This window comes from Rattus norvegicus, chromosome 8 (assembly GCF_036323735.1).
Source record: "Rattus norvegicus strain BN/NHsdMcwi chromosome 8, GRCr8, whole genome shotgun sequence".
NCBI lineage: Eukaryota > Metazoa > Chordata > Mammalia > Rodentia > Muridae > Rattus > Rattus norvegicus.
The window spans coordinates 74827046-74843464 of record NC_086026.1 but is presented as its reverse complement, the minus strand read 5'-3'; the positions used below and the strand labels follow the sequence as shown (position 1 = coordinate 74843464).

At 46.5% G+C, this 16419-nt stretch overlaps 1 protein-coding gene across 2 annotated transcripts; it reads left to right on the top strand.

The window, feature by feature from the left end:
* Positions 1 to 8355: 8355 nt before the first annotated feature.
* Positions 8356 to 16418, top strand: Slc51b (SLC51 subunit beta). 2 transcript variants are annotated; one of them, NM_001399261.1, is made up of 4 exons: positions 8356 to 8455; positions 13598 to 13718; positions 15059 to 15149; positions 16069 to 16418. In NM_001399261.1, the coding sequence occupies exons 2-4, from the start codon at positions 13628 to 13630 to the stop codon at positions 16268 to 16270; spliced, it is 384 nt and encodes a 127-aa protein (NP_001386190.1). In that variant the 5' UTR covers positions 8356 to 8455; positions 13598 to 13627; the 3' UTR covers positions 16271 to 16418. The 2 variants fall into 2 exon arrangements, with proteins under 2 accessions (NP_001386190.1, XP_238546.2); XM_238546.7 differs by lacking the exon at positions 8356 to 8455 and having other exon boundaries at positions 13530 to 13718.
* The last annotated feature ends 1 nt before the right edge of the window (position 16419 follows it).

Below are 16419 nucleotides of genomic sequence, written 5' to 3'. Positions count from 1 at the left end.
GATCCCCTGGAACTGGAATTACTGACAGTTGTAAGCTGTTGTGAGGGTGGTGGGAATTGAACCCCCCAGTCCTTTAGAGGAGCAACCATTGCCCTTAACCACCAAGCCATCTCTCCAATCCTGTGTAAACCTTTTTAAAACAAGGGCAGGCAGGACTGCTCAGTGGGTTAAGCACTTGCCTGGCAAATGTGAGGCTGAGTCCAGACCCCAGAACTCCTAGGCAGGCCTTGATCCCAGAGCTGCAAGATGTACAGCAGAGTCAGGAGAATCCATGGAAGCTCGAAGGTCAGCCAGTCTGGCCTCTGTGGCCATGTTTCAGGTCAGTGAGAGATCTTGCCTCAAACAGAAGGTAGAAAGTGACTGTGGAGCAGCACAGAGAGTGTCCTTTGACCTTCACCAGCACACACACACACACACACACACACACACACATACACACACACAGGCACACACACATACACACACATGCAGACATGCACGCACACACACACAGGCACACACACACACACACACATGCAGATATGCACGCACATGCTAGACAATGAAGTTGTTACATTATGTTTGATAAACAACAATAATGCCATGGAATTGAAAGCCCACTCAGTGCTCTGGCTCCCCCTGAGGCACTCGGACAGTTGTGTCTGTGTCAAGCTGACAGTGAAAACAGCCAGCGCCATCCATTCTCACTTCAGGCAACTCCATCCTATTGTTTTGTTGTTGTTGTTGTTGTTGTTGTTTTTACTTTTGGGTTCTGTGTGGAGTCCACTTTGACAAAAAGAAAAAATGGTTAAGTTGGGCAAGGTGACTCACATCTGTAATCCTAGCACTTAGAGAGCTGAGGCAGGAGGGTTGCAGAGAGTTCAAGCCCAGCCTGGGCTACATACAGTTTTGTTTGGGGTCAACCTGAGCAACAGAGTAAGATTCTGTCCTAAATAAGTAAATAAATAAACAAATAAATAGAAAAAGGAGGTCAAATGTCTGATTTCATAGAATGTAAGACTCAGACTTATATTCTGGTGATTATAATCAACTGGAGTTAAAAATTCCTTTTGCTTATCTAATAGGTCGTCACATTGTGATTATTACAGCAATAGCAGACATGTGACTAATACCGCTAGGAGCCTTTGTGTACAAGTTCTAGTGTGGAAATGTCTTCAGTTCTTTTGGGTAGATTCCCAAAAGTGGAATTGTTATCAGGTATGTCCAACCTGAGGCCCATGGGCCCCATGTGCCCCAGCATAGCTGAGTGTGACATAAAACAGGTGACATCATCTTGTAATGTCAGAAAGTTAAGGGCCAGTGAGATGGTTCAGCAGGTAAAAGTGCTTGTCACCAAACCTAAGGCCCTGAGTTCAAACCCCAGAAGTTACACGGTGGAAGAACTGGCTACCACAGGCTGGTCTCTGGATTCCCACGTGTGTCATGTGACATAGATACAGCCATGTACAAACTCAAACGAATAAATGGAAATTTAAAGAGAAAAGCCTTTTAACTTAAAAGTTCCAAGAAATAAACTGTAAAGTAAAACACTTGGCTGCTCTGGTAGCTGTTTTCCAAAAAGGCTGTACCAGGGCTAGAGAGTTGGCTCAATGGTTAAGAGCGCTGGCTGCTCTTCCAGAGGCTCTGAGTTCAATCCCTGGCACTCAGAGGGGCTGCTAACAATAGCCTGAAACTCCAGTTCCAGAAGATCTGACTTCCTCTTCTGGCCTACATTGGCACTGCACACACATGGTGTACAGACATGCATGTAGACAAAACACCCATGCGCATGAAATAGAAATAGTAAATACACTTTTCAAAGCCTCTTATGTACATTTGCTTCCTGCGAGTTTTGGGGTACAGACTCTAGGTTTACAGGGTCGGGGTCTATCCTACTGAGAACTGCTTGCAAAGAGACTGTCCCATTTGGCCCCCCTGTTGGCAGGAACTGGGAATCTTAACTATTGATACTGCAAGAAAAACAAAAACCTCAGGCCTCTCCGTGGAACTGACGTCATTTCGCATGCCTGCCTGTCAGGCTGTACCTGAGCACTTCAGTCTCAGAATTCCCTGGTTTTTTATCTAGCAGCAGATAATTCTAGAAATGTGGACTGCTGGCTGAAGCACCATCAACGGATAATCTAAGGGTTTTACAAAATGCATTGACCAAAGTTTTCTTCTCTGGGCCACATCTTATGCCAATAGGTCTTTGTCCATCACAGAAGTCTCTGTATGCTTCTGAGTTAAATAGGACATCATTTACAATTCAGACTCACAAATGGCATGAAATAGCTACCCCGAGGCTGTCACACTAAATTTATTAGGAAACCCTTCCTAGAGTGGAAGCTGAGTTAAAGAAATAACAGCGTGGGCACCAGGGCTCCAGCAGGAAGGCTTGCCTGTGCTTTGTTGGCCTTCTGGCTTCCCTTTGTTTTTGCTTTTGTTTTGTTTTTAATGGAAAAGGCGATTAGCGCTGGAGAGACCGACTCCATAATTAAGAGCACTGACTGCTCTTCCAGAGGTCCTGAGATCAATTCCCAGCAACCACATGGTGACTCACAACCACCTGTAATGGGATCTGATGCCCTCTTCTGGTATGTCACAATACAGTGACGGTGTGCCCAAATACATAAAATAAATAAATAAATCTAAAAAACAAGTGATCATCTAGGTAACAGATCTAATGAATATAAAGAGAGAACCTATTTTTCTTTTAAAGCAAGATAGATCTTTGGTACATACATGTGAAGGTCAGAGGTCATGACTGTATAGCATTCACCTTCTTTTCTGAGACACGGTCTCTCCCTGGCCTGAGTTCTCCAATTAGACTGGCCAGAAAACACCAGGGATCTGCGTGTCTTCACATCCCTAGTCCTGGTATTAAAGGCATGCTCCACCATGCCAGGGTTTTCCCAGACCTGGCATTTTTACATGGGTTCTAGGGATCATGCTTATGTGACAAGCACTTTACTAACCAAGCCATCTCCCAAACAACACGACAGATCTTGTGCCAAGTTCAATCTAGGACAGACTGTATTGCTTTTTTTTTTTTTTTGGCATAATTTAGTTGACAACTTCCTTCTGGAAAGAAATTATGATGCCTGATAAAAATGTTTCCACATTTTTTTTCCTGATTACCTTTAACTCTGGATCTTCTTGACTCCATGTCCTGGATTCTTAGACATGTCAACATGCCTGGCATTGTGTGTTCACGAGTGCTAAGGCCAACTGCATACTACACAGGGCCCTCAAAGAATGCACGCAGCTTAATAGGCAGTGCTCGCCGTCAGATGGCTCGGTGTCCTCCAAGCATGGGGCTGTGCTCTTAGTTTTGAAATTAAGCTAGTCAAAGACTGCTGTATCGTGCAATGATTAAACTTCCAGGACAGTGCAGGGCTACATGGAGGGCTGTTAGACTTTGAGTTTCTTTTACATTTGGACTCTGATTCAGTCAGCAGCTGAAGAAGATATTTAGTTACAATGTAACCAGCATCAAGGAGCCACAGTAATAGAAAGAAGTGAGATGATAAACTGAGGTCAATGACATAGAAAGTCCCTGCACTATAGATAAAACAAACAGGAGGAAGGCCCTTCCCACACTCTTCAGGCTCCAGGGTGCCCCAGCAATGTCCCCAGTAAAGGATGCATCTCGATAGCATTTCCTAGACAAGCATTCACTCACCAACATCATTTTACTTCTGCACAAAGATGACATGCCTTGGGACACGTGATAGACTTCCACTACCCTTCATGTGTAGGGATCAAGTCAGGGCCTACAACCAATGACTGCGGGTTCCATTACTGTCCCCACCCACTTACTCCTTTTTATTTTTCCAAAATCTCACAAATTCCAGTGTTTGATTTCCCCCTCCACTCTAGCTTTAACATGAAAATTAGTCCCTCAAGGGTGGATGGTGGAGGGTACATTTTTGTTTTTGATGATGATTGCTTGTTTAAGACATCCACATAGTCCTGGATGTCCCACAAGAGGCTCTGTACATCAGGCTGGCCTCGAACTCACAGAGATCCTCCTGTCTCTACCTCCCAAGTGCTGGGACTAATGGCATTTACCAGCAAGACTGGTCTTTTGTTATTGTTTAGACAAGGTCTCACTAGGCAATCCCAGCTGTCCTGGAACATTTTCTATCAGGCTGACCTAACACTCGTGATGAGTCCCTTGACTTTCCCCTCTCAAGTACTGGGCTTACAGGTGGGTGTTGCTGTGGCAGAAGTCATTTGTGGATTCTTTTTTCAAGAGCCACATATTGAAGCTAGGGTCTCAAGCATGTGCTCTACTCCTGAGCTGTACCCCCAGACCTCTCCCTTTTTAAGTATTTATTTATTTTACTATCTCAAGAAAAAAATCTTGCTATGTTGGTCCTCACTGACTGTGTAGCACAGGCTGGCCCCAAACTCATAGCAATTCTCCTGTCTCAGCCTCCAGAGTGCTGGGATTACAGGAGTGTTGTTGGACCTGGCTTCACTGAATAACCTTGTGCGTACATCTCTGTTCCTGTGCGGTCATCTTCTTGTATTATCTCCTTCCTGCTTTACTCTACCTCCACTACAGTTTTCTCTGCTGAGAGGATGACATGCTGCTACTGGGCACTTGGAGAAACTATTGTTTGAAAGGTAATAATAAATTGGCTTCTAGGGGCTGGCAAGGGGGCTCAGTGCTAAAAGGCACTTACCATCAAGACTGATGGCCTAAGCTCAATCCCAGGAATTCTTGGGGTAGTAGGAGAAAACTGGTTCCAAGTTGTCCTCTGGTCTTCACGTATGTGAAACAATATATACACACTGATAAACATGCACATGAGCATACATGCTCACCCATGTCCATGCCCACACAAACATAAATAAATGCAAAAAAAAAGTATTAAAAAGCTAGGGCTGAAGAGCTAACTCAGCAGTTAAGAGGCTTTGTTGCTCTTGGAGAGGACCCAGGTTTTGTTCCTAGCACATGGTGGCTCATTACCATACAACTCTAGTCCCAGGGGAGCCAAGGCCCGCTTCAGATCTCCTCAGGCACCAGCCATACATGATGCACAGACATACATGCAGGCAAAATCCACAAAACAATAAAATATATAAATCAGAACAAACAAGCAAACAAAACTGATTATTGTTCTGGGAGGCAGAGACAGACAGATCTCTGTGAGTTCAAGACTAGCTCAGTCAGTATATCAAGGCCCTGTGTCCAACCAAAGCGGACTATTAATGATGCTCAGTTCTGCTAGCCTGGTCTGCGCAGCCAGACATCACATAATCAAATACATATAGCACGAGAGATGGCTCGACAGTAAAGACCACTGACTGCTCTTCCAGAGGTCCTGAGTTCAATTCCCAGCAACCACATGGTGGCTCATAGCCATCCGTAATGGGATCTGATGCCCTCTTCTGGTGTGCATGCAGCAAACAGAGCACTCATATTCATAAATAAAACACATAAATCTTTAAAAGATGGTATATAAAACAATCTGCCGGGCAGATTTGACCTATGGATTGTTATTCAGTGACCCCTGTCCTCAGGCGTCCTTTTCACCATTATAATAGATATTCTAGAATGAGGCAAGAAGTAGAGATGGGGGCTTGGGGATTTAGCTCAGTGGTAGAGCGCTTACCTAGCAAGCGCAAGGCCCTGGGTTTGGTCCCCAGCTCCGGGAAAAAAAAAAAAGAAGTAGAGATGGCTCAGTGGTGAGAGTACCAGCTGCCAAGCCCGAAGACCATCATCTGGCATGGTGGAAGGAGAGAACCAACTTCTCAGACTTCTCCTCTAACCTCCATGAAGGTCAGAAGACCTTCACATGCCTACATGCCTACACGCCTTCCTTGTCTATTCATGGACATACCAGCATGCATGGGCCCACAAACACAATAAATAAATATAACTTTTTTTTTTTTTGGTTCTTTTTTTTCGGAGCTGGGGACCGAACTCCGGGCCTTGCGCTTCCTAGGTAAGCGCTCTACCACTGAGCTAAATCCCCAGCATAAATATAACTTTTTAAAAGTAGAGGAGTTGGCATTTTCTTATGAAACACCATTCACTGCTGGGGATGTAGCTTGGTCAGTAGGGTGCCTGCCTGGCATGCAGAGCCCTCGGCTCACTCCACAACATCTCTTTACCTGGGCATGGTAGCCATGACTGTCATCTTGGCCCTTGGGAGGTGGAGTCAGGGGGATCAGTTCCTGGCCAGCCTCAGATACATTTCAAGTTTGAGACCAGCCTAGACTTCATGAGATCTTGTTTTTAAAAAACAACGACCAAATAACAACTATTCCATCACCTCAGCTCAAACAAAGCCAAACCAACATCCCTCAGTGTATAAATAAAAATCCTGAGAGAGTCCATGCAACAAGAATGAATGATTAGTTCCTGTCCCAGAGCATCATGGGATGATGGTCATTGGATAAGGGACAGCTGGAGGAGCTACAGTCCGAAGATAGGCAGGCTGCGCTTCAAGGGGACACCCACCAGAACCTCTCAGCACTTGGAAAAGGCCCTGTCAGCTGGTCACACAGGGCCCAAGTGGGAGCATCTGGCCAGCACACAGCCTCCCACTCCTGGAGACTTGATGGGTTTGACACGAGCTGGCTATCTCGGGAACCTAACCTTTCCTGCCTCAGCTGAAAAAATTGATCCAAGACACATAGAAGACACAGACCAGGAATTCCCTAGAAATATTCCCTAGAAATATTCAGAACTAAGCAAGCGGACCCCTTCCCTTCTGGGTGTGAGTTTGGGCTTGGGTTTCCTGTATCCTGGCCTGGTTTTCTGGTGATGGCTAATGTGAGCCCATGAGGAGGGAGACAGAGAAGGAAACCTCTAAGGACCTTTGAGCCTCGCTTCCAACCATCCCTGAGATTCACCTCACCCTGCCTTTCCTTGTAATATTAGCCAATAAATTCCTTATTTGTATGTGTTGACTTCCTCTTTCTCAGAACTCTGCTCAGAGACCTTCCTTTCTGAAACACACCCTGACTCTTCTCCACTGCCACCAGCCTGGAGGGCAGAAGCCACCCAGTGGTCCCCTGACCTTCTTCTGCTTCCTGTAATCCACTGTCCACTCAGCAGGACAAGTTGTCCTAGGGCAAGGCCAACAGACCATGTCACTTCTCCACCAGAAATGTCCCTGTGATCTTCTGACTCGACCTCTCACCGTTTCTCCTAATCACAGGGCTCCTCCTTCCTCGCTGGCCACCTTCTAGTTTCTCAGACTCCTTAAATTCCTGGTTTCCTCCCTCCCTGACCTTGAATCCACTGCTTGGGGGTTTGTATGGTTAGCTTACTATTCATTTTTTAAAATAGGGTGATATAACTGTGGCTCCCAAGACCTATCTCTTTATTTTTATTTATTATTTTAATTTCTATACCCCCTCTGTGTGTGTGTGTGTGTGTGTGTGTGTGTGTGTGTGTGTGTGTGTGTGTGTGAATGAAGGTAGGTGTTGGAGAAGGAGCTCATGTTATCAGACTTGGCAATAAGCACCTTCACCCACTGAGCCATCTCACCAGCCCTTCTTTTTATTTGGTTTTAATTATTGTGTGTTTGCCTGTGATATTTGTGAGTGTGGGAGCACAGGTGACAGCTTTCGGTGATTGGTTCTATTGGTTCTTTTCTTCTACCCTGTGGGTCCAGGAAACATAACTCAGATCGTCGTCACAGGTGCCCTTACTCTCTGTGGCTGACCCATCTCCCGGAGGTTTGTGTCCTGGGGTGGCAGCATCTCTACTTATCTTGTCCACAATCTATCCACACAGCAGGTAATCACCATTTACTGAATGGATGCCTTATATAACGCAGGGTGTGGCATCCAGTGCAGTGCCAGTATCTGCTGGGTCTCTCCCTCTAAACTCAAAGAGGATCTCAGACTTGACACTCACCCATAGCCAGCCTGTTTCCACGTGTGTGCACTGACGACTATCAGTGCATTGACCTAGTCTGCCTTGGTTAGGGGAGCATCTCACTCCTGAGCCTGCTTCCTCCTCTGTGGATCCCCTGATCACACAATCTCCCAAGCCACAGCTTCCAAGGTCTGACTTTATGGTTCCTTTCAGTTCATATGATGACCTTCGCCATGAGAAAGTACTGGTTATAAAAGGAAAGCCTTGACTCCTTCCTGGATGGTTAACGATTGATAATAATTAAGAGACAGAAGACAGGAGTGGGCACTCCACAATGGCAGCTCATACTGGGCTACAGGCATGTTCAGGTTGTGAGTCAAGTGGAGTCAGTTTGTCGCAGGAGGTCATGCATTCAAGGGGTCATTCACCCTGGACTGGCAGCAAAGGCATCGGGCCTGGGTGTGTGCTGAGGGCAGAGCTACCAAATGGGTCCCTGCTGTTGCGAGCTCTGTAGGTGGATTGCCTAGCTACGACCGTGCATTCCTGAGGAGAGTTCCTGTGAGGAAGAAGAGGAAAACACAGAAACCAGGGCCGCTCTACCCAGCCTGAGGTCCCAGGAATCCCAGATCCAGGGTGAGTGCTCTCAGCCTGCTCTGTGGTGGGAGGACCAAGGTCTGTGTCAGGAATCACACCAATGGTTTAAGCTCTGTTTAAAATGAAGGGATTTGGTGGAAGAGTCGAAGGGACCATGACACCTGAATGCAAAGTCATGTCCACTAAGGGACATCCAAAGGAAGATGGCATTTAATTTAATAACGATATTTTTTTAAAGATTTATTTATTTATTTTTATGTATATGAGTACACTTCAGACACACCAGAAGAGGGCATCAGATCTCATTACAGATGGCTATGAACCACCATGTGGTTGCTGGGATTTGAACTCAGGTCCTCTGGAAGAGCAGTCAGTGCTCTTAACCACTGAGCCACCTCTCCAGCCCCAATAACGATATTTTTAAAATGATAGTATGTGCCAGATACCTTAAGAAAAACTGAACTTTGCTATTTCTGGGAACATTAACTTTACTTTTTAAAAAAAATTATCTTATGTGTATGACTGTTTGGTCTGCATGTATGTCTGTGCACCATGCATGTGCAGTGCCCTCAGAAGCCAGAGGGCAGAGCTGGGTCTCTGGAACTGGAATCACAGATGGTTGTGAGCTGCTATGTAGGTGCTAGAAATTGAACCCAAGTCCTCTAGCACAGCAGCATGTGGTCCTAACAGCTGAGCCACCTCTCTCCCGATTTTTACTTTTTGGTTTGTTGTTTGTTTAGTGGAATAGGCTGGATGTCTCTACGATTGTGCTCAGATGACTGCAGAACCTGGAAAAGTTTGTGTTGCTACTGATACATAATACATCATTATTAGCATTCTCTCCCTCTCTCTCTCTCTCTTTCCCTCTCTCCCTTTCTCTCTCTCCACTCACTCACACAATTTGCAGTTTTTGAAACTAGTTGTGCTGTCATCTACAGAAGGAAAGGACCTTGTTTTACTATGCTGAGTTGACAGTATACAGAGAGTAACGGCCACTAGGGTCACAGCCACTAGGGTCACAGCCACTAGGGTCACAGCCACTAGGGCCTACAAACATTAAACTTAGTCTCTTCCCAGGAGTAACACATTATGTTAAATTCATACAGCCATCATACATGGGTCTGATTACAGAAGCTAGTAGACACAGGTTTTAAATGGATGTGAACGGGTCAGTGCTGCTGTAGTATCTCACAGTAGGAGGGCTCAGGCTTTTAGTTTTTATCACAACATCTATATATATACATACACATTTAGAACACACTTTCCGTTTGGATACTACTCTACACGCATTCTTTTTCTCCACCCCTCTCCTTTCTCCCCAACCCTCTGACATACTCCTGCTCTCCCCCTCACCCCCATCTCCCTTTTCATCTCCAACCCCCGATCGCTCTTCCTCCACTTCTGTCCCTAACCGTATTCCTATCTCTTCTGAGAATTTGACCCAGGAATTCATGTATGCTAGGCCGCTCAACCACTGAGATATAGCCCGAGCAGACATCCATCTCCATACACTAAGTTCCACGAATTAAAAATCTCAAATCAGAATTGCTCTTTCAAAAAAGTATAAAATATGCACCACATTGAAACACGCATGTAAGCATGCAGAATAGACACACATACAAGTGTAGCGGCTGAGCTGGACAGATGGCGTTTGCGAGAGTTCCAGGCTGTGAGAACAAAGGCTGTCTCAGGCAGAGTTGGAGACCCCTGCGTTGGAGACCACGTGGTCTCTTAGCCTTCGGTGGGGCCCACGAGTGCCCAGGACCTGTCTTCACGACAGATCTCTTCCATACTCTTTTCCTGTTTTATATCTTCAGTCATGTATTTTTAATTTTCTTGAATCTCTATTTGTGCCTTTTTTTCCTTCTCAGAGGCATCAATCCTAATGTGTTTAACATGTCCCTTAAAAGTGGTTCTAGTAAAACATGTGCTGTTTTGTTCGAATGTTTTCAGTTTTGATAAATGTTCGGTATGTCCCTCTTGAGGGCATTTAAAGCTTTGTTACATTTATTTGGGGTGGGGGTACAACCATGCCATGACACACATGTAGAGATCAAAGGACAACTGGTGAGAATTAGTCCTCTTCTTCCACTATGCGGGGCCTGGGAATTGAACTCAGTTTAGCTCTTAGGCTTCGGGGCGAACACTTTTACCAGCTGAGCCAGTTCACCCACCCAGAGTTAGAATTTTCCTCACAAGTGTTTTGTATTCTTGGTTAGGTTAATCTACCAGGATGTTCAACTTGCAGCCCGCAGGCCACATGCAGTCGAGAATAGCTAAACATAAGGTTTTAAAATGTGGGATTACAAAGTTCTTGTAGATGACAAGAACCTACAGAGCAGTCAGGAGGACCAGAAGCTGGCCAAGGCCTGGACTGCCCAATAAAACAACCAGTCAGCCGCATACTGTTACTGAGCCCCTGAAATGAGCCTCGTGGGTTTTAAGATAAGCTACAAGCATAAAGCTTATACCCAATTTCAAAGTATCAAAAAATGCAAAACACCTCAATATTTTTTACATCACACAATGTAATTTCAATCACGTTGAGATAATACTTTAAGCGTACTGTCTTGGGTGGAATATGCTGTCAAAATTAACCTCCCTGTTTCTTTAAATGAGTCCAGAAAATCCTGGGTGAAGTAGTGCATTATTCCCCAGGGACAGAAATAGACTCATGCTAAGGGACCATCTCAGGGACAGTGGTTCATGCTCTTCTCTTGCCAACAACAGAAACCATTTCTGGTCATTATCCTCATCCCATCCCACACCACCTACCCCGCGAAAGGAAAAGAAGAAACAGTTTTCTGAGTCACCCATAGGGCTTACCAATGCAGCCTAGCACTTAGCACCCCTCTGCAAGCAGTTCCCTCAACTGCGGTCTAGGACTCTTCAAGCTTCTTGCCCAGACGGGGGCAGCAGTGTGTCAATCCCCAGAGAGAGACTAGGCTAGGGCAGGTTTCAACACGTGGAGAGACACGTGATTGGCTACGCCGGTGCGGGGAGTCGGGCAGGGGGAGCTCGAGGTGGCTTGCGTGGGGTAATTCGGTTAAAGTGGGATAGAGTTGCCCGGCTGGGGCTGTCGATTGCAAAGGCTCTCTCAGCCTGGCAGTGGCACAGTCTCACACTGGCCTATGCCCCTTCCCTGCACGCTATGAATTTTAATTGATTTGAGTCACTCCCTCCTCTGTGGTTCCTAACTTCAGGCCCCACCTGCTCCTAAGATCACATTCTTATTTTATCTATGTATTTATCTGTGTATTAATCTATGTATCTATCTACCAGCTAGCTATCATGGACAAAATCCCTACAAATCTCACCTCAAAGCCCACTATAACCGTCCACGGCTCAGAACACAGATCTGTTACCCTAAATATCACATTCCAACTGGCAGCAGTTTCCTGAAGGGTTATTATTGTTTTGTGACAGGGTTTCAGTATGGAGCCCTGGCTGTCCTGAACCTTGCTGTGGTAAACATACTGGCCTCAAACTCCCAGGGATCCTCCTGCCTCTGGCTCCCAAGTTCCTCTTGACAGTTTATAGTAAAATGAAAACCACAAGTCCAGACAGTTTTTAAGTGCTTCGCCAAAAGCATCAGGTTGCGGAAAAGCAGCATCCACTGTGGTTCCAGACACCTAGGACCACATTCTTAGTCTTCTGGATGGTAAAAGCTAGAGGTCTGTTTGCACATTCTAAAGGATGTCCCTGATAGTCTCAAAGATGCTAGGTCATACCCGGGGAAGAGTAATAAATGACTGTCCAGGAGGCTAAAGATGGCTCTAGATAATCTGCCTCTGAACGTGTTAACATTCCAGCCTTTCTGAATAGAGGTACCAGTCAGCGAGCGACTTTGTAATGTGTGCTTCTTTCAAGGGACTTTCTACCTGCCTGTCTACCAGCTGTTTATTGTGACATGGTGTCTCTGTGTAGCTCATGCTGGCCTGGTCCCCTCCATGTTACCCAGGACTCCAGCGAGCCTAACGATCCTCCTGACTCAGTCTCTTGACCGTTGTCATTGGACTGCCACACTCTGGGCCTGCCGGAGCCAGGCTCCGTCTGGGGAATGGGTTGGGGTGGGAGACTGATGATCTCCAACCTTGTGGGAAACTTAACTCTTAGTTACTTTATAATTCTCTGTGCTTGAATAAGTGCTGACCTCTGGTGATTAACATATGCTGTGTAGCAGCAGGAGTGGGTGGTGGGGGTGGGTGGGGGGGTGTTTTGGAGCTATTAACCCTTTGTGAACCAGGAAAAGAAAGTCACACTTGCAGAAAGAAAAACTTTTACACACACAAATATGCGCACACACACACACACACACACATTCACATGCACACATATTTGTGATGGGCCCGACTGTATCATCCACTCCACAAGTATCCATGCATACTTACATACACACACTCCTATACATACATACATACATACATACATACATACATACATACATACATGTATGGTGGATGGAGCAAAAGTCCCCAAGAGCAAGTTCATTGAGCAAGCACCAGTGAAAAAACTCATTCATTCATTCTGGGTGAATAATCTTCTGTCCTTGCACCCACAATAAATCGTCCACTCCCAGTTTACAATCTTTACTTATCAGACAGTGGTTTCACAGCCAGCCCAGAAGGAATGCCTTCCCTGATCTCAAATCTGTTCCAAGCCCTCTTTCTACCCTAGTGCAATTAGCCCGTGACACATGAAGGTTTACAGAGACCTATGTAGTGGCCTCAAAATTACCTGTATAAATCTAAGAATTCTAGAGAATCATTATTAGGAGTTATAAAATCATCAATTTGTTTTACATGGCATTGCTATGAGAGAGCACATCTTTGTTGATCTGCAGAATACCTGCCCAATAGGGTGAGCTAACGCCCAGGGATTATTGTAGTATTTTAATGACAGGAGAGGCATATCAGCCACAAGAAGCAATCTTGAAATGAAGTATCTTTGGACCTTGCATCTCCAGGAAAGTCTTTTGTATGGCGTTAGCCTATCCAAGATGGCTCCTGACATGGCTCAGGCTCTTTCAGCCCTAAAACTGTGGGCTCTAGAGCTGCTGGTTTGGACAAGGAGGACTGTAAACCAAGGGTGCTTACTACTGTTTCTGGAGTTGTCTGTTCAGAGGCCAGAACCTGGAAGGCCATGTGGGCATCTGGGGTCTCAAGACTTGTCTGTTCACAGCCCAGAGACGTCTTAACCAGGATCAGGAGCATGGACCACAGTGCAGAAGGAGCTGCAGCCAGTGCCGAGGTGCCCCAGGAGCTGCTGGAGGAAATGCTTTGGTATTTCCGTTCAGAGGATGGTAGGTGATGGCAGGTAATGGCGGGTGGGCAGTATTTTCGTGAAGAGGACGGTAGGTGATAGCGGATGGGCGGAGCAGTTCAGCACTGTCTATCATTCTCCATCCAGCTGCATATTCCTCACTCCCCTTTCCTCAGGGTATGGACTGCTCACTCGACTCTCAATCACTCTACAATTTATTAAGTTAGTTGTGCTGTGTGCCAAGCACTGTCCCTAGCCCTGGGGTACAGCAGTGAACAAAACACAAGCCTCTACCCATACAGAGTGTCCATTCTAGTAGAGGAGACAAAAAATAAGCCAACAGCTAAGAGTATAACACATTCTTAGTGCAGAGTGAAAAAGAAGCAAGCTGTCCAGGTGGTGGTGTCTTGTGCCTTTAAGAGGCAGGCAGATCTCTGAGTTTGAGGCCAGCCTGGTCAACAAAGCAAGTAACAGGGCTGTTACTCAAAGAAATCCTATCTTGAAAATGAGGAGGAGGAGGAGAAGGAAGAGGAGGAGGAGGTAGGTGAGGAGGAGGAGGAGGAAGCAAGCCAGGAGTGGAGGCACAGACCCTCGCCCCTACTGTTTAAGAGGTTCAGCCACAAAGATAACAAGTTCAAGGCCAGCCTGAGCCACACAGTGACCTAAAGACCAGCCCGGGCAATTTAGCAAAACCTATTTTAAAAGGTTTTGGCCCTCGGTGGTGGAATGCCTGCAGGGCATGTGAGGAATCTTAAATTGAACCCTCAACACAGTGTGGGGTGGGTTCCTTATGCCGAAAGGAAGACAGTGTAATCAGGGAAAGTCTTACTAACAGGACATTCTGGTAAAGGCTTGCAGGGGGAAACCCTTGCAAGAAGGGAAGGAATTCGCTCTCAGATCCTTTGGTGGAGAAGCATTCCTGTAGGAGGGGTAGTAAAAACTGCAATCCTGGAGCCTGCCTCATATGTCACAGTCTGACACACCCGGAGCACACACCACCCAGTCTGCTACTGTAGTAGGCAGTAACTGCATCCAGATAGATTGCCATTATTCCATCTCTCTCTCCCCTTCTTCTTTTTCTAAAGGCAGTATAAAATTGAAGACTGGAGTCCAAGTTTCCTCCTTGCCCCTCACACCCCCTCTACCCAGCTATTATGCAATCATAGCACTGTCTCCCCCATGGGATCAGAGCTGGTCCAGAGCAGAAACCCTGTTTCCACCCCAACCCCACCGGTCAGTTGGGGAGTTCCCGTAAAACAAGGGTTGTTAAAGGGAGTCTCCATGGCGGCACAAATGATGCACTGAGAAGAGCCTGAGCCCAAGCCCCAGCTATGAGTGGCCTCCGCTCAAGGTTCTGTCTCTCTGTGTGTCCCTCCCCAGCAACTCCTTGGAACTATTCCATCCTGGTTCTGGCAGTCCTGGTGATGGTGATAGGCGTGGTCCTCCTGAGAAGGAGCATCCTGGCAAACAGGTGAGTTGGTTTGGTGTGGGTCTCCGTAGGGAGCAGTAGGGCTTCCTTCCTAGATGGCAGGAGTCACTTTAGTGACATTAGCTCTTCACCTTTGGATGGCAGTCCATCAAGGACCAAAGCTATGAATGAGATAAGCAACCCAGCAGGCTGCCCCTCCTCCACTGTCCCTTATCCTTAGCCAGCAAGTTGGAATGATTCACAAGGGTGTTACCCTTTATAAATAGTCCTGGACCCTCTTACCTGGTCAGAAAGCGTCCCTTCCAGCAAACTCAACAGAGAGACAAGGTGGCTGTCCACAGGAGCAGCAGATACAGATACACAGGTCTGCTCTCCCGTGGGCCAGGTACTCAGTTCCTTCCCCCATGGCCAGGGGTCCAAGAGTTACTTGAGTAAACCAGCTTAGAGAAAGGAGAGACTTTCGGGGATTACTGGAAAGACTATCAGGACAAGGAGGCAGTGGGAGCCATGTGTAGGATTGAGTCTTATGCACATGACCAGTGGTTTGGATAAATCTGTTTGGAGAGACAGGTAGAGTGAGAAAAATAAGGTTAGTTAAGGATTTCTGGCAGATCATCTTAGGGATAGAGCATGGCGGGTGAAGAAATGTACTAAGTATGACGACAGCCCCGGCATCAGGAGAGTGTGCTTTGTTGAAAGGTCACAGGGTTCAGAATGGGTAGACTTAGATATACGATGCAGATATGGGCTTCAGTGGCCTCTGACGCATGTCTGTTCATCTCTAAGAGAAAGGGATGGCCATCAAAGCTTAGCTCCCAGGTGGCCTTGCAGTGAGACAGATGTAAGAGAGGGAGCCATTGGGAGCCACTGTCACTTCTGAACAGAGTTCCCTTCAGTCTAACTACTTGGCCTGACCCAACCACTCAGTTTCCCCCATCAACACTATTTCTTCTCCTCCCAGAAATCGAAAGAAGCAGCCACAAGACAACGGAATGCCAGAAGACCTGCATCTAGATGATTCCATGAAAGAAAACAGCAGCCTGGGCATCCTAAGAGAGACGCTGATCTCAGAGAAGGCAGACTTGGCCCCAGGGGAAACCGAGTTGAACAAGAGAGAGACATCAGTCGTCTTTCTACCAGACCCCCAGGAAACTGAGAGCTAGGGAGTGTGGAGAGACCACACTGCCCCAGCCAGTCACACGACTGTGATCTGAGCCCAGCTCTGAGGCCTCCAACCCCTTAGGTTAGACAAAGCCCCACCAAGCCACCTAACTTATTTTTAGCAGACCCAATAAACACACTACAATCAGAC